Consider the following 23,101-nt stretch of genomic DNA (forward strand, 5'->3'; position numbering starts at 1 on the left):
AAGAAGGGAAGAGAGAGGGAGGAGGAAAAGGAGGGAGGGAAGGAAGGAGAACCAAGCATGTGATATTTGTCTTTCTGAGACTGGTTTTTATTTTTCTGTTTGGGGTGGGGGAGTGCATGCATGTGTGTGCCAGTACTGGGACTTGAAAATGTTCAAGGGAAGGGCACCGTCCCTTCTCTTAGTTTTCTTCACTCAAGGTAGGCATTCTACTACTTGAGTCACACTTCCACTCCCAACATTGGAGATGAGAATCTCATAGACTCATAGAGGCTGGGTTGGCATAGTCTCCTGAGCTTCTAGGAATACAGGCCTGAACCCCCGCCACAGGGCTCTTGGATTCCTTTAAGTCAGGTTTTCTCTCCCCCACTACCCCACCTCAATTTCACAGGCTTAAGATTCCATAGTATTTATTTCTACTGGACTATGCGTGGTGTCCCTACTTCAGCTTGCTTTTCCTACTTGAGCTCTGGACCTTCTGTCAGTGAGGAGAGACACTGACTTTCCTCTCAGCAATCTGCCATCTTGCCTCTATCTCCTTATTTATGCATTCTTACATCTCCTAGTAGCCTCTTAGTAACATCTCTTACTCGTACTAGATTTCATTTTGACATGTCCATTTATGCATATGATGTATCTTGATTAGAATAACTCCATGTATCACTCTTCATCCCTCCCTCTCTCCCTCTCTAAAGCACTTGCAACAACCTATATTGATTGTTCCATTCCACCTCTGTATAGAAAGTATTTTGATCCTATTCACCATCCTTTAACCTCTGTTCAGTTTCTTCCTACGAGTGCCCACACCCCAGACAGTCATGTTCCATCTTCTAATACTCCCTTTTATTGAAATGCTTTTTAATTGTTAAAGGGGCTTCACCATGGGATTTTATATATCCATCACCACAGTTTAATGATTTTATATATACACGATAAAATGTTATATTATATGTATGATTATATTATTAGATAACATTATATATTATAGTACTGTAGTATATAATATACATTAGTATTAAATACTGTAATATATAATAATACAATCTTATACTTATATAATTTCGATAAATAGAATTACTATATATAACATGTGTATCTTATATGTGTTTATATATGCTTATTTTAGGTCTAGCATGTACATATGAGAGAAAACATGTGAACTTTGTACTCTTAAACCTGGCTTATTTCATTTCATATGATGATCTCCAGTCCAATAAATTTCTCTGAAATGATATAATTTCATTCTTTTTCTTAGCTTAATAACATTCATGATACACACATTTTCTTGATCCATTCATGGCCTGGGAGTAGTATTGATAGCTTGACCCTTGTGAATAGTGCTTCCATGAATATGAGCATATAGGGACCTCCATAATAGTCTCATACACATCCTTTTGAATAAATGTCCAAGAGTGGTAGCACTAGATTGCATGGTAGTTTTTTTTTTGCAGTTTGTTAAAGAACATCTATACTGGTTTATTCAGTGCTCACATTTGTTTATTGTCCAAAAGTAGTATATAAAAAAAGTGTGATTTCCCCCAAAATCCTTGCCTCCATTACTTGCTTACATTTTTGATGATGACTATTCTGCCTAGAGTGAGGTGAATTCAACTATTGTTTCAATGACCATTTCTTTGTCACTAGAGATAGTCCGTGTTTCTTTATGTATTGATTGGCCATTTGTAGTTCTTCTGTTTTGGGGGGGAGGGGTTGTCAATCATGGACTTTGAACCTAGGACCTTAGTGCTGTCCCTGAGTTCTTCTGCTCATGGGTAGCACTCTACCACTTTGAGCCACAAATCTACTTCCTGGGTTTTTTTTTGGGGGGGGGGGGTGGAACAGATGTTTAATTAGATATCAAAGTCTCCCGATCTTTTCTGCCCATGATCCTCATATATCAGCGTACTGAGTAGGTAGGACTACAGCCACCAGCACATGGCTATTTTGTACTCCTTTTGGGAAGTCTCTGTTCAGTTCTTTTGGCCATTTATTAAATCATTTTTCATTCTTGGAAGTTTGGGTTCTATTTTTTTGAGGTTCCTGCATCTATTGAAATGATCATGTGGTTCTTGACCTTATTCCTATTGATGTGATGAATATAACAATTGACTTGGAAATATTGAACCAGTTTTGCATCCCTGCAGTAAATACTGTTTGCTCACTGTATGTTTTTTGATGAGTTGTTAAAGTGATTGGCCAGAATTTTTTTGAGAAGTTCTGCATCGATGTTCATCAAAAATAGATTTATAGTTCTCTCTCTCTCTCTCCCTTTTTCTGATAAGTCCTTGTTTGCTTTTGAGATTGAGGGTTATGCTGGCTTCGTACAATGAGTTTAGGAGTGAACATTTGCTTTCAATTTCATAGAAAAGTTTGAGGAATACTGGTGTCAGTTCTGCTTTGAAGGCCTTATAGAATTCGACTGTGAATCCATCTGGTCATGGGCTTTGCTTGTATGGGAGATCTCTTATTGTTTCATTGCTTGATATGGGTCTATTTAGATGGTTTAAATCTTCTTTGAGCCTTATTCTCTCTTCTGTGAACTTTCTATCCACTCCTGAAGGGAGAGGAGGTTTCTGAGTTGTCTACTGTTCATGCTGAAACAGACTTTCCAAGGGATAAGAAGCCATACACAGCAGAGAAAGGTTGTTAAGCTATCTATCTGAAACGTTGATGGATTGTCTTCCCATTCTGTCTGTCAAACAAGTTGGACATCCACCTTCACAGTGCACAGACACTAATAAAGATAGCAGAACTTTCTTGATTTCACTCCTCAGGACTCTAAGCATAACACACAAACCTGTCATCCCAAATATGTGTCTACTAATGAACACTTCTGTCAAACTCCCATATGTTATTTTCTTTTTTATATGGCTTGACATGGCACCAGAGTTCTTATGGTGACTTTGCGTGTCCTCACTGAGAGGCTGTGGACATTACATTCATTGGCAAATTTCTCAGCTTCTTCCATTTCAGCTGTTGGCTAATATAGAAATTGCAACAAATCTCAATTATAATGTAGAAATAATATTTAGCATTGATTAATATTTAATTTAAAGAATAGCATATATCAAATCAATGATACCTAATCTTTGTAGAAAGAGTCAGTATCTACCTTACATTTCATGATGTGATATCTTTGGCTGTTTTTAGTGTTATTGTTTTTATTCTTGAATAATCTCACATAGTCCAATATTTCTTAGGTTTGGGCGGAAAACCATCTTCAGGTGGTGTTTATTCCAAATGGCCATCGGTGAGACCTGTGCAGCCTTTGCTCCCACCTTCATTGTTTACTGTTCCCTGCGATTCTTAGCTGGGTTATCTATTATGCCTGTTCTAACGAACTCTTTTGTTCTCAGTAAGTAAGTCATTTGATCCTTTCATTTCCTTCTTGACTAGAAATATCTTGAAAACATGACTTGGAAAAAATAATTATTACCACACAACTATAATTACAAGTATGTTTTCCTCCAGTTATAGAGTGGACAAGACCTCAATCCCAAGCTATGGTAGCAATGTTTACTTCCTACAGTACTGGGCAGATGCTGCTGGGAGGACTGGCTTTTCTCTTTCGCAGCTGGATCACCCTGCAGCTGATATTATCCATACCTCTGTTGGTCTGCTGCGTGTTATCAAGGTATGGACAATATGTGTGGCCTTTAACTCTAAGGAAAGGGGAAATAGAGGCGTAGAGGGAGGACCTGACACTTGGGATCTGTGTAATCTCTGAATGATCCTGTCACCTCACCCACAGTCACCACTGTGCTACTGAGATACAAAGGAGAACAGAATGTACTCTGCGAGGAGGCTGCAGCTGTGGAGTGAGCACTTTTCTATCTTGACCACAGAATTATTATGGAATCTTTTTTTTTTCTCTCCTTTTAAAGCATATATTCCTTGGAATAAGAGGGGTCTGATGGAGCTATTTCCACACATATAAATAATGTACTTTGACCATATTCACACCTTCTATTAGCATGTAAATAATGTAATTTGACCATATTCACACCTTCTATTAGCATGTAAATAATGTACTTTGACCATATTCACACCTTCTAATCGCTTTTCCTATGCCATCTTCCCCTCCTTTTTAAAATATACTTTTAACTCCTTTAACAGGCTTAACTCTGCTGTTTTTTACAGAATGCAGTTATATTTGCACTCCACCCCCATCAACTACTGACTTCAATCTCCCTGTGTTCCTATGGCTCCCCAGCATTAGGGCCCCTTTTACACTCATAACATACAAGTGCCATATCATATAAAATATATTTAAGTCCAGATTTGCAGACAAGAGTATATGATATGTGTCTTTCAGAGTCTGGTTTTTTTCACTTAACTTGATCTCCAGTTCCATCCATTTTGCTATAAACAACATAAATTTGTTTATCTTTTTGAGTAATAATATGCCACTCTGTGGATTATTTCTAGGACTTATATTCTATTCCATTGGAATACGTATCTTTTTTTCCTACCATTACCATGATGATTCATTACTCTGGCTTTGTAGCACAATTTGAAGCCGAATATTGTGATACCTCCAGCATTGCTTTTTTTGTCCAGGAATGCTTTGACTCTGCAAAGTCTGTTGCACTTTGCTATCAGTTTGAAGATTGCCTTTTCTATTTACACAATGCATGTCAGTAGAATTCTGATGGGGGCTGCATTGAATCTGTAGAAAGTTTCAGTAGTATATAAGCATGCGAGGTCTTTCCATCTTTTGCTATCTTCTTTAATTACTTAATGCTTTGTACTTTTTACGTTTTCATCAAAAGTGATAAAATGAGCAAACTCTAAGACTTTAGCCAGCAACTTTCCTACCGGTTTTTGATCATACTGTGGAATATAATTTTCTTGGACTTTGTTCCCCTGACTGGCTTGAAAGTGTGATCCCCAGATCTCAGCCTCCTGAGTAGCTATAAATGAGCAAACTCTAAGACTTTAGCCAGCAACTTTCCTACCAGTTTTTGATCATACTGTGGAATATAATTTTCTTGGACTTTGTTCCCCTGACTGGCTTGAAAGTGTGATCCCCAGATCTCAGCCTCCTGAGTAGTTATAATTAGAAGTGTGAGCACCTGTTCCCAGTGTAAAGAATTTTACTGTGTATAAAATCACTGAAAAAAACATCTACAGAGATTAATTCTATGGCATATAGATCATATAGGGATATTAACCATTGGGATGTCAATGGATACTCAGACTATTTGTACATTCCTCCTTGTTGTCTATAATTACTTTCAACAAACAAACACTTAGATACCCTTCCTGTAAGTCCACCAGAGAAGGCAGATTTAATCAGAAATGACTCTACTATGATGTACAAACTCTACATGAAATGGAGAGGAAAAGATATTTCAGATTAAAGTTATGTGTAAAATAAGCAGTTAGATGTTTACTATAGCTCTGCTGTCTTCTTTTTCAGGATGCTGGTAGAGTCTGCTCGGTGGCTGGTTTTTAGCAATCAGCTAGAAAAGGGCTTAGAGGAACTTAGAAGAGTTGCACGTATAAATGGAAAGAAGAATGCTGGGGAGACCCTGAGCATTGAGGTGATCTGAGAAGGGGGCTGATTACTGGGAATGGATGATTTGAACTCACAATCCTACTATTCTGGGTCCTTTAGGCATATCCCAAATTAGAATTTTCTAAGTGAGAAGTTTCTTTGTTTTTGTATTTTGTTTTTTTCGGTCATGGGGCTTGAAGTCACCGCCTGGATACTGACCCTGAGCTTTTTCGACCAAGGCAACCACTCTATCACTTTGAGCCACCATGCTACATCCGGTTTTCTGTTGACTGATTAGAGATATGAGTCTTGGGAACTTTCCTGCCAAGGCTGGCATTGAACTGGGATCTTCTGTTCTCAGCCTCCTGAGCACGCTGCTTCTAAGTGACACTTGCACATCACCGAATTAGTTCCCCCACAGTCTTATTATTGTGTAGAGAAAGAGGAACCAAATGAAAAATTTGTCTGTCTTTTGTCAGAAATCATATCATTGTTTGAATAAAAGACCAATTTCCCACACACGACACACATATGGGCAAGGAAGCAGTAACCCTTTCTCACTAGTTCAATAAATCATGGTTCACTTTAGGGAAAGCATTAAACATCATTTTAACTTCCATGCATTTCTTTCAAAAATTAAATGCTTAGTAGGCAACAAATAGGAACTCTTGCTCTAATCCAAGTGCTTTGGCAGTAATTATATAAAAGTCCTTCTTTCTCTGACATTTACACTGTCAATATCAGAGAGTACTAAGATGTTGCCTATGTAGAAAAGCTCTTTGAAAATCTTTTTTTTTTTTGCATTTCTTTTCTTGTTGTGGGGTTTGTTGATGTTTCTCTTATTTGTTTTTCTCCATATTTCTAGAACCTAGGTCCTAATATGGCTGGCTCACTCATAGATACATTTTACTCAGTCATTATTAAATCTTTGTATCTGGGCCCTAGTGACTCATGCCTATAATCCTACCTACTCAGGAGGCTGAGCTCTGAGGATCGAGCCTCAAAGCTAGCCCAGGAAGGAACGTTTGTGAGGCCCATATCTCCACTTAACCACCCAAAAGCTGGAAGTGGTGTTATGACTCAAGTGGCACAGTGGCAGCCATGAACACAAAAGCTCAAGGGCAATGCCTAGCCCCTGATTTGAAGTCCCAGTAGCAGCTTAAGTAAAGAAAGAATTAAATAAATACTTTTGAATACATAAAGTGTGTCAGCACAGTGTTGGATATAACTGACGGAATTAACTTCATAGCAATTGTCTGCAAGAAACATTTTAAATTAGGGCAGAAAAATTGAGAGACAGTCTAATACAAAATCGGTGCTAATCCAGTCTATGTGCCAGGCATTGGTGAGAAAACCAAAAAGTGTTCAGCCAGCATTTATGGTCTAGAAAGGACTAAGGTGATAAGAGCTGGAGGAGGCCTTTGACACATCACCAAACTGGGCGGCAGTGGCACTGCGGAGAAACGTGTCCACAGGCTGCTCTGAAAGACAGCAAATGCCACGTAAGAAAATGCTAACCAAGGAAGACACAAAGATTGTACATTCACAATCAAAGTAATGTCATCCCTCTGCTGTATGAAATAGCAGTGTCTCCAAAAGTTTCCTTTCATCACAACCAACATATGCTCAAAGTTCAGAATCTATTTTTCCTAGTGCTGGTACTAAATTAAGGGCCTCTTACATGCTACGAAAATGATTTCCACCTCTAGCCCACAGAATCTTAACATTTTAATGAGGTGTAAATGTGCATGGGACTACTTAAGCATTGTTCTCTGATTATAGAATCTTTGTATATAAATCTGTGAAACTACAGAGTAAAAAAAAAAGTCCACCTGTCCCAAAATCATCCAAAATGCAATGATTATATGAACACTGTGGAAATACTGTATTGTTTTTGTTCAAAAGGGAGAGGTAACATACAAAGGAATCCAGAGCCTAGCTGAATCCAGCTAGGCAAAGGCTAGAAATTCCTATTGTAGTTTTGAAGGCTTGGAAAATTCTAGCAGACTGGTCCTCAGCAACAAACTCTTGCCTTTCAATCAGAGCTCTGAATTCTTCACATCTGTCATTAATAATAGATAACATTTCAAATAAACAGTATTCCTAAATAGTGTCCCAAGGAACATTTCAGCGACACTTCCTCATTTTGTATTTTGTGTCTTTACTTGGAAAATCTAAAATACTAACTCGCTGATAGAACAGTCTGTCATATCCAGTATTAACTCTCCACAGTCCTCATATAGAAAATGAATAAACTGTTATAAAAATAATAAACACAAGCCAGGCACATCTGCCTTACCCCTGTAATCCTAGCTACTCAGGAAGCTGAGAACTTGGGATCAAGACTCAAAGGCTGCTTGAGGTTCTTATCTCCAAAAGATTACACAGAAGAAGGCAAAGAGGGCTGGGAAGGTAGCTCAGTGGTAGAGCCTTTGCCTTGCATGCATGAAGCCCTGGGTTCGATTCCTCAGCACTACATAAGCAAAAAGAAAAAAAGCCGGAAGTGATGCTGTGGCTCAAGTGGTAGAGCTCTAACCTTGAGCTGAAGAGCTGAGAGACAGCGCCCAGGACCAGAGTTCAGGCCCCAAAACGAGACCCCCAAAAAAAAATTTAAAAAGAAAAAAAAACAGAGGAAGGCAAAAGGGTTGCTATGGTCAAGTGGTAGCGTGCTAGCCTTGAGCAAAAGCAGCTCAGGGATAGCACCCAGGCCCTGACTTCAAGCCATAGGACCAACACACACACACAAACTCTCTCTCTCTCTCTCTCTCTCTCTCTCTCTCTCTCTCTCTCTCTCTCTCTCTCTCTCTCTCTCAAATGTCAAGGTTCTTTACTTGTCCTTGCCTCAGTATTAAAACAGGCTTTAATCTTATCTAATTCCCCTCTTCCTGTATCTTTCCTGGTTCTTCCCACCTGAGATGGATTTAATGCCCAAGTCCCTACTCTGTATTTTTCCTTGAGGATTCAACACACCATATGTGTTTCATCTTTTAGTATTTAGCAATATAATTGGCACATTATTGACATCTCATGAATGCTTATGACTTTTGTTGTCCAAGGTTGTGAAATCCAACCTGCAGGAGGATTTTGAGGACAACGCCAAGGCAAAAATATCCATTTTTCAGTTGTTCCATGCACCCAGGCTGTGTGTGAGAAGCTGCTGCCTGAGTTTTATCAGGTATGTTCCTTTAAATAAACTTATCAATATATTTTACCTCCAATATCTTATTAGAGAGGAACTACATTTATTCTTTCAAAATCAATAGCAACAGCAGGCCAGGGACTGGTATAATGCTTGAGTTCCGGACCCCCAAAAAGACCACGAGAGACCACAATGGATGTAATCACCACGAGGTATTTATTGCAAGCTAGCTCAGTCCTCTGCGCACACAACAAACAACTGGTGACGCTGAGAGGCCCGAGCCTGGGGTTTGCAGCCCTTTTATACATTCTTTGGGGAAGGCTGGGACTTTGCACTCATCATATCATTCCTTGACAACTCAACACATACCACGGGAAAATCATAAAACATCTCTAATACATGGTTCGAGGTTCCAATGGCATGAAGGAATTTAGAAAGAGTTATTGGTCAGATCAAGAGGTTGATGTGCTTTAAAATGATTGGTTAAAGTCACAAGGGTGGTGCGATGGAGTACATACAGAACTGCAGGACTTTCTGGTTAGATATTGGTCACTACTCCTAGGTGGGGTGCTGTCTGGAATCTCAGGCAATTTGGCTTATCTTAGGTAAGCATCATCTGCAGTTTTCCAAGGACTGTTTCTACTTAGTTTTCTGTGGAATTTTCTGGCTTTAGCACTGCAGTAGGTCAGAGGCTAAATTCCAGAATAAAATGAGGTCTCAGGTAAATTACTGGTCAGGTCTTTCACTGGTGGCTCACGACTGTAATCCTAGCTACTCAAAATGCTGTGATCTGAGTATCAGAGTTCAAAGCCAGCCCAAGGTAGGAAAGTCTATGAGATGCTTATCTCCATTATATGACTTAGAAAATACCAGAAAGTGGTGCTGTGGCTTCAGTAGTACAGTGCTAGCCTTGACCACCAAGAGGCTCAGGGACTACATGCAGGCCCTGAGTTCAGGCCCCAGGACTCTCAAAAACAAAAAACAAAACAAAACAAAACAGTGGCAGCATTATATACAACAGATCAATACATAAGAGAAGAAAAATGATGTTAAAGGGTTTATGTTTAATTACCACCTTTTAAGGTTACCTTTGAAAGATTAAAAAATTAGAGTTATATTTTACAATTGCTAACTGCTGGTTTTGCTTTTGTAAACTTGCTCGCCTAGCACTAACCCCCCATTTTCTGGAAATAAGGAATTGAGTAAAGAGTCTTGGAGTCCAGATGCCTAAAGAGTCTTGGAGTCCAGATGCCGGCCCGGGACAAGGTCTGTGGTCATAAATAAAGAGTAAACAAGTAAATTCCCAAAGTGGCCAAATGGAACCCAGGATAGGGACCCAAGATAGGGACCCAAGATAAAGAACAAAGAGTATGTTCCTCTGCATCCCTGTGTGTAAAAATTCTCGGTATAGGGGGGCTCAAGATAAGGACCATCAGGTGAGCCCAGCAAACTAGGCCAAATGTTAATCAATCACAAAACCTGTAATTATGTAAACTCCCTGACCCTTATCTCCCAGAGTGACTATCTCCATTTGAGCATCTGCGCCAATTGTTTTATTACAAAGAGTGTTCTAAATTTCCCCCGTATAGTAAAAATGATTGCTGGGGTACATAGTGACTTTTAAATGGGCCAATCCCGGGAACACCTGGTGTTATATGCTAATCTTGTGGTTTTTGCCTTTAAAAATGCCTGTAACCTCAGTTCGGGCCTCCCTCCCTTGCCGGGGCAGAGAGACCATTTGCGCAAACGTCAAATAAACTCCTCTTGCTTATTGCATCTCCCGGCCTGGAGTCTGAGTTTTCTGGGGCGCGCCCTCCCATTGACGAAAGTATCCCAGAAGTCTGGGGTCTTTCACCTTATGAGATCTCTCAGTAAGACTGAACTACAGAAATATGGAAATCACATTCCAGAACAAAGTTCAGCACTGCATATTAGCATATGGAGTAGTCCACTGTGAAACATACTTGAACATTTTATCTTTTTAGTTTTTATTGAAATAGAACTTACATAAAAAAAATTGCAGCCAGGCTCAGAGGCTCACAACATGATTCTAAGTGTTCTAAGTGCTGATGTTGGGAGGATCTCAGTTCAAGGCCAGCTCAGCCAAAAAGTTCACAAGACTCCATCTCAACCAATCAGAAGAAAGGGGTGGTGTCATCACAGCTATGCAAGGGCATAAATAGGCAGGTTTCCGTCCTGGTTGGCCCTGGCAAAAAGTAAGGCTCTCTTTGAAAAATAACAAAAAGCAAAAAGAGCTGGGGTTGTGGCTCAAGTAACAGAATCCATGTTCTCATGCCTGACATAAAACACCATTACTTACAAAAAAGAAAAAGGCACAAATTCTGTGTTCATGGAGATCCATTTTATAAATCCTTAGGGGCATAAGTTAGCCAACCAAATGAGCACATTTTCATTCCTTGAATCATTTCTCTTCTACCTTTATCCCATTAAGAAAAATAATAACTGCGGCGAACGCCTTCTCGACCAGCGAGGAAGAACGACCACCACACCAGGAGTCTTCTCAGATCACGCTTTATTGGAGAGCCTTTTTACTTGTAGGAGAGCTTGAGCTCGAGAGAGCGTGCTCCCAAAACATGGCCGCTTATATAGAGAATAGGAACACGGGTAGTTCTTTGATTGGTCGTCTGCCTTTCAGCGTCACCAGGTGCCACGGGATTGGCTGGGGACTCTACGTGGCTCCGCATGCGCAAAGCCCAGGACCCACCATCCCGCCAAGCACTGTCTAATATGGACCTCAAAGCTGCAAGGGAGTGGGCGGCGCCTTGTAATGGCGTTCGCCCCGGCTCCCTGCAAATAACCATACTTATCGCTCTCTTTCTGAGATTATTTTGCTTCTTAAAAAAAAAAAAAAAAAAAAAAAAAGCTTTTGTTAGCCCTTGAGTTCTGTTATGGGGAAAAGAGTCCACCACTCAGAGATAGCTTCAAGAAAAAGATGAGGAAAGCTGACCGGCCAGGGATGCAGCAGCACACATGAAAACTCTGACCCTGAATGGCCCACAAGCTAGGGTTTTTAAAGGCAAAATCCATGTGGTCAACCCTGGCCACAGGCAGGTGGCCAAAAAGTTTATAACACCCACATAAAGGCTGCATATTTATGTCAGTGGCTAGTGGAGTTAGAGTCCATCTTATACTATCTGTTCTAACTAACCTATCATTCTGGTTTGATTAGGCGAGTGAAATTGGGGGGCCCACACAAAGCAAGCAGGTATTCTTTCTCCTGGGGGCAGGATAGGGATGGATGGCTGGGCTGTTCTACTATTGTTAACCAAACGGGGCTGATCTTATCTGGGTTACTGATAAGCAAACAGGGCTGCAGATCTCACAACCTTACCACAACAATCAGCAGGGCTTTCCACATTTCCTGGGGTCTCAATAAACTTCATATTTCCTGACCCTGGGGGCTACTGAGAAACCAGTATTTTGATTTTCAGGAGTAGGGGAAACTCCTGGTATATTAAAAAAAAGGAGTTAGTTTTGGCTTCCCCCAACAAATTCCAATTAAAAAAAAAAAAAAAAAAAAAGCCCTGCTTGTATATTGGTGTGTGTTTGCTGATCCTGGGGCTGGAACTTGGGACCTTGGCATTGTCCCTTAGCTTGTTTGTTCAAGGCCAACACTTTTCCAGTTGAGGCATACCTCTACTTGGCCTGAGTCCCACACACTTTCTGCACAGGCTAGCTTTGAAACTTAAACCTCAGATCTCAGCCACCCCCCTCTCTCTTTCTCTCTTTTTCTTTTTGTTGGTCATGGGGCCTAACTCTGCCCCTTGACACTGTACCTCAGCTCTTTAGCTCAAGGCTAGCAATCTACCTCTTGGGCCACAGAGCCACTTCCAGCTTTTTCTGCTTATGTGATGTTGAAGAAACTAGTCAGTAGTGATGAAGAAACAGAGAAATTTGAAATTCATGAAGAATTTTTACCAAAATACATTATAGGCAAGAAAGTATGAGTCACAATGATTTGGACCTAAATCTAATGTCTACTGATACATTTGTGTGCACCTGCTGTAAATCTTGTACTATTTCCCCAGGGAAAGCAAGGAATTCAGTGATCTTTTTTTTTTTTTTTGGTTGGTCCTGAGGCTTAAACTCTGGGCCTGGGCGCTGTCCCTGAGCTCTTCAGCTCAAGGTGAATGCTCTACAGCTTGAGCCACAGTGCCACTTCCGGTTTTCATAAGAGTCTCACAGACTTGAACCGGATCCTCACATCTCAGCCTCCTGAGTAGCTAGGATTACAGGCGTGAGCCACCGGCGCCCGGCTTCACTGATCTTCTTTTCCTTTGTATCTGAAATTAATTTGCTCTATCATTTTAAATGTGTTCTTATTCTTTTAACTTCAGAATGGCACTGGCCATACCCTTCTACGGCCTGATACTCAACCTGCAGCACCTGGGGAGCAACATCTTTCTGTTCCAGATTCTCTTTGGCCTTGTCACACTCATCAGCAGATTCGTTCCCTTCTTGGTATTGAATTATCTGGGCCGAAAACAAAGTCAGATACTATTCATGTTCCTCACAGGACTTTCGATTCTGGTCAGCACCTTTTTGTCCCCAGGTGAGAAATGAGTTGGGGAAAAGTAAGTAATGTCTCCTATCTTCCAGAAATTTCTTTGGTTTACTCATTTGGGCCAAAAGAATGGCATCACCATGGATAACCGGAGGATCCCATGAAGTTAATGTGAAGGCTTAGAAGCTGTCCCTACAGCAGTTGTTGGCAAAACTTAGGCTCTTACTGAGCCAAAGTTCTTAAGGAGTCAATGTTCTTCAGGACCCAAGGCTGTCCTTATCAAATCTACGATAAATCTGAACATCAGTGCCACTGATACCTAACAATTTCTTTAGAACTAATTGCATGCATTGTGTTATCAAAGATCTTGCAATTGTAAACCCAGGAAGACACACAATCCTCTCCCTGGAATTATTTTTTCCCATTTATCAAGTCTTTCTATCTTGGTCATTCTCTCCTTTGTTACACTCTAAATGCAACAGTTTAAAAAAAGAGGCTCATTGATTTGAATGAAGGGTTTTGTTGTTGTTGATTTGGGGGGTTGGGGGCAGGGATTCAGTCCTGGAGCTTGAACTCAGGGCCTGGTTGCTGTCTCTAAACTCTTTGGCTTGACTACCACTCTACCACTTTGAGCAGTAGCATCACTTACAGTGTTGTGGTGGTTAATCAGTAATAAGGGTCTAATGAATTTTCCAGCCCAGGCTGGCTTTGAACTGCCATCCTCAGATCTCAGCCTTCTAAATAGCTAGAATTTCAGGCATGTACCAGGAACACCAGGCCACTGGAATAAGATTTAGCAAAACAAAAACAAAAACCAAAAAATAAACAACAACAACAAAATCCCGTGCCTCATGTAGAGAGAAAGAATACAATAGGAAAAAGAAAAGACACTAACCTAAGTATGGTTTTTAATTTTTTTCTTATAAAAGAGATATAAGAGGGGTTATGATTGTGTCAGTCAGGTAAGAGTACATTTCTTTTTGTCACCCCTTCAGTCAGTATAATCCAGTTTTTGTTTTATAATATATTCCTAAATAGCAAATAGATGAAGAAACTCACCCAGCACAATTTACTATATTAATTGCATGGCGTTAAGTGATGATTGTAGGGACTACAATGGTCCCTTCCATCATGTTCTCACGGCAGGAATGTATTTGAAGAAGCTAGAACTGTATACTCCCTTCTATATCCTGCTGCCGGCCGGCTCTCCTCTGAAAGTACCTTAGTTTTTAATCATATCTTTGACTACTTTTATTAGGCTTCAAAACTTTTTTCATTTTCTGTGTCAGTGATTCCAAACACAGCACTAGCTTTCTCATAAGAGTCCTAATGTTAAGATTTTAAAATCCTGGCTTGTTATCTAGATCCTGCTTTCTTCACAAAGTTCACTCCCAACGGAATCCAGTTCTCTAGTCAATACATCTGCTGGAATACCGGTCCTATGTAAAGAAATAATCTCCTGTTGTTAGTTCTAAACTGTTGAAGGCATGAGTCATTAACCCCTCGGATTTTTATACATGTATTCCTACCACATCCTGAACAACAACAACAACAAAAACAAAAAGAGCATTTCCTGACTTTCCCTGCCTCTGCCATGACTGATAAAACTCAAATGGGCAGGGAGAATTGCAGCAAATGTTTTCCATTCCTTCATTCAGTGCTTAAGCCCAAACTTACTAGAGTCTGCTTTCACTAGCTCATCTGTTACATAGTTTCTCCTAGGTTCTGTTTGTTTATCACATGTTTCTTGCTAGCAAATCCCTCCAATAGAACTTCTCATAATTGTTTGGGGTAGATAGATTTCTCCAGTCAAGTATGCCTGCCTCTGATGTGTCTTCCTCTCTACAGAAACTCAGCAGACCCTGCGCATGGTTTTAGCAACTCTGGGAATTGGTGCTGATACCTCTGGCCTCATAGCCTATTCAATTCACTCGTTGGAGCTCATCCCAACTGTAGTGAGGTACTGTCTCTCAAGTTTAAGATATCCTGGGCTACATAACAATTAAAAATTACAAAACAAACCTGATCTGTTTCCAGAGAAGATTTTCTGAACTAATAACATTTATTGTGGGGACAAAATTAAAACATCTCAACTTTCAAAAAAATAATAAAACACTTAAATATTTAGAAGGACCATATCTCTGCATAATAAAGGCTATATGTTTAAACTGATAGGCAACACTGTACTAAGAAGGAAAAAATAAAGTTATTTCCTGTAAAGTCAAGGATCAGAAGTGGAACTGTGCCTTACAGTAGTAGACTTGAGGAATAGAGGCCTTGAGCTCAAGCCCCCAAACCACCACCAACAACCAAACAACAACAACAACCAGGAAAGAGGAAAAATCAGTTGTTTTTCTATTTACCAATAATAATGAGGTCAGAAAGAAAAGAGTTGCACTTGCAATAGCCTCACAAATTAAACACCTGCAAGTAAAGCCAACGCAGGAGATGAAAGGCTTCTACAATAAAAATGATACATTTTAAGAAAGAAGCCATGATTTTTTTCATAGATGACCCATATCACTTTTATTTGTGTTGCTGATGCTGGGACTTGATCTCAGGGCCTAACTACTGTCTCTGGCTGCTTATGCTTGGGTGGTTCTAATTTTTTTTTTTTTAAAGAAGCCAATAAAGTTAAAAAGAAAATGGATCTCCCATGTTCATGAATCAGGAGAATAAATAAGGTGGTGAACTACTGAAGGGAATCTAGTTTCAATACAAGCTGTTCCAAAATTCCAATATCATTTTATACAAATAGAAAAAAATCAATCCTGAGGTTCATGAGATTACACAAGATTACACAAGATTTTAACTAGCCAAAGCAATCCGGAACTAACAGGACACTGCTAGAGATGTCATACTTCCCAACATCAAAATACACTATTGAGACACAGTAAAAAAAAAAAAAACACATCATACCAACACAAAAAGTAGACAGCTAGATGATAGAAGAGAAGAGAAGACACAGGAAAAAAACACAAAACTTCTGGCCATCTGATCTTAAACAAAGGGGAAAAACTTACATTCAAAAGGATAGCCTCTTTAACAAATAGTTGGAGAAACACAATATATAAATGAATATAAGCAATTCAAAGTACATTACTATCTCTCACTCCCTACAAAAATCAATTCAATACAAAATGGATCAAGATATTAATTATGGCCTGAAACTATGAAACTGATTGAGGAAAGCACAGGCAAAGAACCAAAGATGTTTTCATAGGTGATAGCTTTCTGAATAACACTCTAATTGTTCAGCAAGTAGAATCAAGAATTGAGACAAGGGACTAGGAAGGTGGCTCAGTGGTAGAGTGCTTGCCTTGCATGCCTGAGGCCCTGGTTCGATTCCTCAGCACCACATAAGCAAAAAGTTAAAAGCTGGAAGTGACGCTGTGGCTCAAGTGGTAGAGCGCTAGCCTTGAGCCCAAGAGCTAAGGGACAGTGCCTAGACCCAGAGTTCAGGCCCAAGACCAGACCCAAAAAAAAAAAAAGAATTGAGGCAAGACTTCTGAATTGTGAAAGAAATGATTACCAGATGACCAGAGAGACAACAGAATGGATAAAAAATGCAATTAAACTGTTAATCAGATAAAGGATTAATATACTGTGCATAGGAAGATCTCAAAGAATTACACAGCAAAAAACAATCCAGTTAATCATTCACTCATTAATAATCATTAATTAACCAGCAAATATTGGAAGCGATAATGAGAAGGAGATGGGGTGATTATGACTGAAATACTTTGAGTGTATAATGAAAAAAAATGGTGAAACGTGTTAAAATTGTTTCAAAAAGGAGAGAGGGAAGATAAGAAAGAATAAAACAGGGTAATTAAGATTAAGGTAGAGTGTGGATATATCTCATAATGTGAGAATTATCACAATAATAATTCCTTTTTACAAAAAACATGAATAAAAAAGGGAAGACTATGATTTCATTGAAGGACATGGCACATTGCTAGACATAAAAATTAAATGAGGTGCTGGGAAGATGGCTCCGTGGTAGAGTGCTTTCCTTGCATGCATGAGGGAGGCCCTGGTTTTGATTCCTCAGCACTACATAAGCAAAATGAAAAAAGCCCGAAAAAGCACTGTGGCTCAAGTGGTAGAGCAGTAGCCTTGAGCTGAAGAGCTCAGAGACAGCACACAGGCCCAGAATTCAGGCCCCACAACCGGACCCAAAAAAGAAAAAATGAAAAAACTAAAATAAATAAAAATTAAGTGAAAGCTTACTGTCAGTGCTCATGCCTGTAATCCTAGCTGCTTAGGAGGCTGAAATCTGAAGATCACAGTTTGAAACCAGCTCAGGCAAGAGTTCATAAAAGTCTAATCTCCAATTAACCAAAGAAAGACAGTACTGGAGCTGTGGCTCAAGTAGTAGAGGACTGGCCTTCAGAGAAAAGCTCAGGGACAGTACCCACACCCTGAGTTCAAGCCCTAGGAGTAGAAGAAAAAGTTAAACTGTGGGTTATAAGTTGAGTATATATCATTTATTATATTGAGAGAGATTCTTCATCTAAATCATTCATTTAGTGTTGAAGAAAAAGTTAAACTGTGGGTTATAAGTTGAGTATATATCCTTTATTATATTGAGAGAGATGCTCCATCTAAATCATTCATTTAGTGTTGTAGGTATCCTTATTTGAAGAATAATGAAACTAAGGGTTCTAAATCATTAGCAGTAAGTGTGACAATTGACAACTGGCTGCCAGAGCCTATGTGTTTAATAACTTTATTGTGTTGCTTCCAAAATGAAATGAAGACAATAAATAAAATTTACTTGATGCAGGCATGATGTCAGATACCTGAAATCCAAGAAGTTGTGAGAGCAAGTCAGGACAGTCTCCTCCTTGTCTACATAGGAAGATCAAGGCTTTAAAAAAAGAAAAGGAGGAAGTGGCACTGTGGCTCAAGTGGTAGAGCGCTAACCTTAGGCTGAAGAGCTGAGGGACATGTCCGTCCCAGGCCCAGAGTTCAAGACCCATATCCAAAAAAAAAAAAATGTAAAAAAGAAAAAGAAAATATACATGTAAAGTTCTTAAACATTTTCTTTATTATCTGGTTTGCAATCTAAGGTCAACCATTGGAGGAATCCGTGAACTTTTCGGCAGAGTAGGGGCAGTGATGGCGCCTCTCTTTATGACCTTAGCAGTGTATTCTCCCCACCTGCCCTGGATTCTCTATGGAGCCTTCCCCATCCTTTCTGTCCTTGCAGTCCTCTGCCTTCCAGAAACAAGAAATCGACCTCTCCCTAACACTATCCAGGATGTGGAAAATGAGTAAGTAAACACTCCAGTGGGCACCTGACTAGGCAGGGACTGTGTCCTGTATCTGTGACCAGGGATATTCTGTGTGTATACAAGTCACTTATTCATTATCAACCTCATCCCTATCCACAAAACTGTTTGTTATTGTTATTGTTCTTACTCTTTTTAAGTAGTTCTACAAAGGAGTTGCCATTTATCAAGGTATTTTGTGATATGATGAACCTTCATCAATGTTATCCCTTTCAGCATTCTCACCAACCCCTCCCCTCACTCTTCTTAATTTTGTAGGGTGGCATTGTAGGCTGTCTGTTGGTTTTTGATTTTTTATTAACATCGATTTGTTATACAATGATGCACAGTGATCAGAGTCACCTTCCTCCACTCTTCCTCCTCCTCTTTTCTCTTCCCAAATCAATCTCATCAGGTTGACACAGGCTGTCTTACACCAGTAAGTTTAGTGGTAGAAAGGTCCAATTTAGTCAAACTTATACATGTCATATAGTCTGTGCTTTTACGAGAAATACACATTTGCCAGGTAGCAATTCAGGAGGCTGAGATCTGAGGATCTGAGGATCTGAGTATCGCAGTTCAAAGCCAGCCCAAGCAGAAATGTCCCCATAATAAGGCTCTTGTCTCTAATTAACCACTAAAAACACAGGAAGTGGAGCTGTGACTCAAGATGGTAGAGGGCTAACCTTGAGCAAAAGAGATCAGGACAGTGGCTGGGAAGGTAGCTCATTGGTAGAGCACTTGTCTTGCATGCCTTAGGCCCTGGGTTCGATTCCTCAGCACCACATAAGCAAAAAGAAAAAAACCGGAAGTGGTGCTGTGGCTCAAGTGGTAGAACACTAGCTTTGAGCTAAAGAGCTGAGGGACAGTGCCCAGGCCCAGAGTTCACGACCAGAACATAATTCCCAACCCCCCCCCAACCAAAAAAGAAAAAGAGAGATCAGGACAGAACCCAGGCTCTGAGTTCAAGCCCCACAACTGACCCAAGAATATTTAAAAAAGAAAGAAATATACATTCCTTATATTTTCTCAGAAATGAAATGAAAATTAAATGTCTTCTTCTCAGATCCCTGGTTTTATTACCCATCAGCACAATGAGTGCTCAATATATTATGGGCAAAGGTGTGAGTTTATCACATAGACACAATCCTGGGTATTTCTTCAGGCAAAGGAGAATTGTGGAATTAAAACCAGGCAAAAAAACAAACAAATCCTCTTCTTGCATAGTTGAACAAGTTCCTCAATAATTGGATCGTATAAGATTTAACCAAAGTTTCTGCCAAAGGCAATGGAAATTTTGAGGAAGAAGAATTTAAGAAATATGAAACCAACATATAAGGTGCACACCTATGGCTCACACCTATAGTCGTAGTCACTCAGGAGGCTGAAATCTGAGGATCATCATGGTTGGAAGCCAGCCTGGGCAGGAAAATCCAAGAGACCTATTCTCTCCACTTAACCACCACAAATCAAAATGGATATGTGGCCCAAGTGGTAGAGCAGTAGCTTTCAGCACGGCAGCTCAGGTACAGTACCAAGGCCCTGAGTTCATGCCCCAGGATACACACACACACACACACACACACACACACACACACACACACACACACACACACACACACACACACACACACACACAATTTAAAATGAGGAAAAATTTATGATTCCTTAAATTTTGTGTTCTCCCTTTGATTTTTTTCCAAACACCAATGTCTAAATGACAGTGTTACAAGAAGAAACAGTCAGTACCATCTCCCCCAGCATGGGTTGGTGTCAAGGCCAGTGTGAAGCCCTCTAATATTGGGGCACAAAGGTGCCAGGCAGAGACTGTCCTCAGGCATGCAGGAATTATGTGCTTAATCTACATCTTCTTTGTCTTCTGATTTTGTTTTTGTTTCGATTTTTTTACTTCACAGCAAAACTGCTTCAAGAAAAGTAAAGAAGGAAGATATTGCCGTGAAAATCACACAATTTTAAGGAATTCCGGAGAGTTGATCCAAACAAGCCCAAAATAGGGCTCACTCCAGTAGGGATGAAATCATCCAGAAGAAAACCAACCAATGCTGATGAGGATGGGGAGGGAGAGGAACTCTCCTGTACTATTAGTGGGACTGTAGACTAGTGCACTCACTATGGAAATCAGTGCAGACATTGAGGTCAGCCCAAGCAAAAGTGTGTAAAGACCTCATCATAACTACCAAAAGACAGGCATAGTTGTGCATGCTGTCATATGCTGTCATCCAGGAAGAAGGGAAGTATTAAAACGACTGGGGTTTAAGCTAGCTGGGGCATAAATGTGAGACCTTATTTAGAAAATAAAGAAAGAAAATTATCTAGGAGTGTAGTTCATGTGGTAGAGAGCTTCCATGGCAAGTATGAGGTCATGATTTCAAAAGGCACTACAATAAAAGCCCAACAAGGAAGTGGCGCTGTGGCTCAAATGGTAGAGTGCTCGCCTTGAGCTGAAGAGCACAGGGAAAGTGCCCAAGCCCAGAGTTCAAGCACCACGAAAGACTAAAAATAAATAAACAAAATTAATTTTTAACAAAAGCCCACCAAAAACCAAAGCATCAAACACCTTGCACATTGTGTTTACAACACACAAGAGACAACTGACAGAATGGGAGAAAGTCTTGACCAACTATCCAATAGATAAAGATACCATATCCAGATTATACAAATGAAGCCGAATTGACTCAGGAAAAATGATGGTCAGCTAACAGCAAATACAGGAGATATTCCTTCATGTAATTCCCTTAAAATTAAGGGAATAAAGCCATTTAGGGGAAAATGAGAAAGGATAAGTTAAGGAAACTGAGTCCTGGTGAAGGCAACTAAGAAATATGGAATTTTAAAACACAGAAGTACCATCTTTGCATCAGAGGGAAATACCTCCCTTCCTTGAGGGATGCATTCCTTACCCCAAGAAAGAACACTTGTCTGACAGGATTTATGCCCTCCTGAGAAAAGTGCTTCTCCAAATGTAAGCCACCCCCTGCCTCAAAATGCAGATAGCAAGGACCTCCTTAACTCGGGATGCAGTCTTACCTGCAAACTCACAAAGTAAAACCATAACTTTGAAGCCAGACTCTGCCTTTACCGTATAAATGGCCCAACAGCCCAAGGAGCTGTGTGTCTCTCTCTACGTGGGTGTGTCTCTGTGTGTCTCTCTGCATGTCCTTGTCTCTCTGTGTCTGTCTCTGGCTCTTTCTCTCCATGTTTGTCTCATTCTCTCCCTGTGAGAGCATGTACAGTCTAGCAGAATGTGCCCTTGCCTTTCTGTTTGTCTGTCTGTCTGCTTTTTGTCTGTTTGCCTGCTTGCCTGATTCCATAATTACTCAGTAAAGCTGTGCCAAGCTTTCTTGGTGACTTGTCCAGAAATTTTTATTCTGCAATCAAGATCAAAGGTCCTAAGTGAAGCATTCCTACATTGAAAGGGAAACTTCACTAACCCTGACCTCCCTCTGGTGACACAAAGAACTCAGAAATATATAAAGTAAAGGAACAAATAATGTAATTTATAAATGAACAAGTAAACTGAACAAATAATTTTCAGAATAATGTACGTTTCAAAGTCCTCAGTCAGAAAAGAAATGCAATTCAAAAATTACACCAAGATTCTGTCTCACTCCAGTGGGGTTGAAATCATCAAGAAGACAGACAACCATTGCCGATGAGGATGGGGAGGAGGGCAAACTCGCCTATGCTGTTAGTGGGACTGTAAACAAGTGTGATCGCTATGGAAATCAGTGCAGAGATTCCCCAACAAACTATAAATGGATCTTATGAACATGCTAACTATTCTAGGGCATATATACAAAGACCTGCAAATGAATATACAAGAGATACCTGTGTATATATATCCATGTTTATTGTAGCTGTTAGTATTATCCCCTCCTCGGGTCCTCAGCTCTAACCAGTCTTGAACTCCTCCCTGACCTAGATTTCGTGCCAGACAGCTGGCCACTCCCTTTCTCCACCCAGACCCACCTGCACGCGCGCACGCGCGCACACACACACACACACACACACACACACACACACACACACACACACACACACACGCCTCCCCCTTGCATAGGGGCAGATGTCCTCTGCCCCCTCTCTTAGGAAATATGGTCCCTCTAATAAACCTTATAACCATCTTTCTACTGTGCCTGCTTGAGTCCTCATGGTCCTCAGGGGGGCTTGTGAAGGATTATTATGCTCACAAAGCCAAACTGGAATTCTCAGTAGTCGGAGATGAGGTTTGATGAAGCTTCCCTTTTAATGTAGGAACTCTTCACTTAGGGTCCTTGACTTTGATCGCAGAATTAGAATTTCTGGACAAGTCAGAATGGTGAATGAAAGTTTATCTAAAAGGTTACTAGACTTTGCCAGAGAACCATGCACACATCCAAGTACAGAGAATAAAAAAGGTTTATTGCCAGGAAAGGGGGCTATCAAGACTCCTTCTCACAGAGAGAAGTGAGAAGAAGCACTGGCTATTGTCTCAGGTGACCTATATAACCTAAGAGGTTTAGGAGGGACTAGAAGGGGCTAGGAGGCAGAGACCCTGGTGTGGATGTGAAAGCCAGGGGCTTCATCATGGCAGACTAGGATTTATGGCTGCTATCCAAATATTAGATGAAGGGTCCTGCAGCTGCCCTCACCTGAAGTCACTC

At 40.3% G+C, this 23,101-nt stretch overlaps 1 protein-coding gene across 3 annotated transcripts in view; it reads left to right on the forward strand.

Moving 5' to 3' along the window:
* The window catches only part of LOC138833778 (steroid transmembrane transporter SLC22A24-like), a 36,045-nt gene extending 13,463 nt beyond the window's left edge, over positions 1-22,582 (forward strand). Inside the window, exons 3-10 of one of the 3 annotated variants that reach the window (XM_070032071.1) lie at positions 3,198-3,352; positions 3,469-3,631; positions 5,420-5,543; positions 8,554-8,672; positions 12,995-13,209; positions 15,010-15,121; positions 18,237-18,440; positions 20,354-22,582. In XM_070032071.1, the coding sequence (XP_069888172.1) occupies positions 3,198-3,352; positions 3,469-3,631; positions 5,420-5,543; positions 8,554-8,672; positions 12,995-13,209; positions 15,010-15,121; positions 18,237-18,440; positions 20,354-20,414 (1,153 nt within the window). In that variant the 3' untranslated portion in view covers positions 20,415-22,582. The remainder of the gene's footprint in view (positions 1-3,197; positions 3,353-3,468; positions 3,632-5,419; positions 5,544-8,553; positions 8,673-12,994; positions 13,210-15,009; positions 15,122-18,236; positions 18,441-20,353) is intronic. The other 2 variants (XM_070032072.1, XM_070032074.1) reach the window with 2 other exon arrangements.
* Positions 22,583-23,101: the final 519 nt, after the last annotated feature.

Source organism: Dipodomys merriami, unplaced genomic scaffold (genome assembly GCF_024711535.1).
Source record: "Dipodomys merriami isolate MVZ:Mamm:240054 unplaced genomic scaffold, mDipMer1.0.p SCAF_21, whole genome shotgun sequence".
In the NCBI taxonomy this organism is placed as follows: domain Eukaryota; kingdom Metazoa; phylum Chordata; class Mammalia; order Rodentia; family Heteromyidae; genus Dipodomys; species Dipodomys merriami.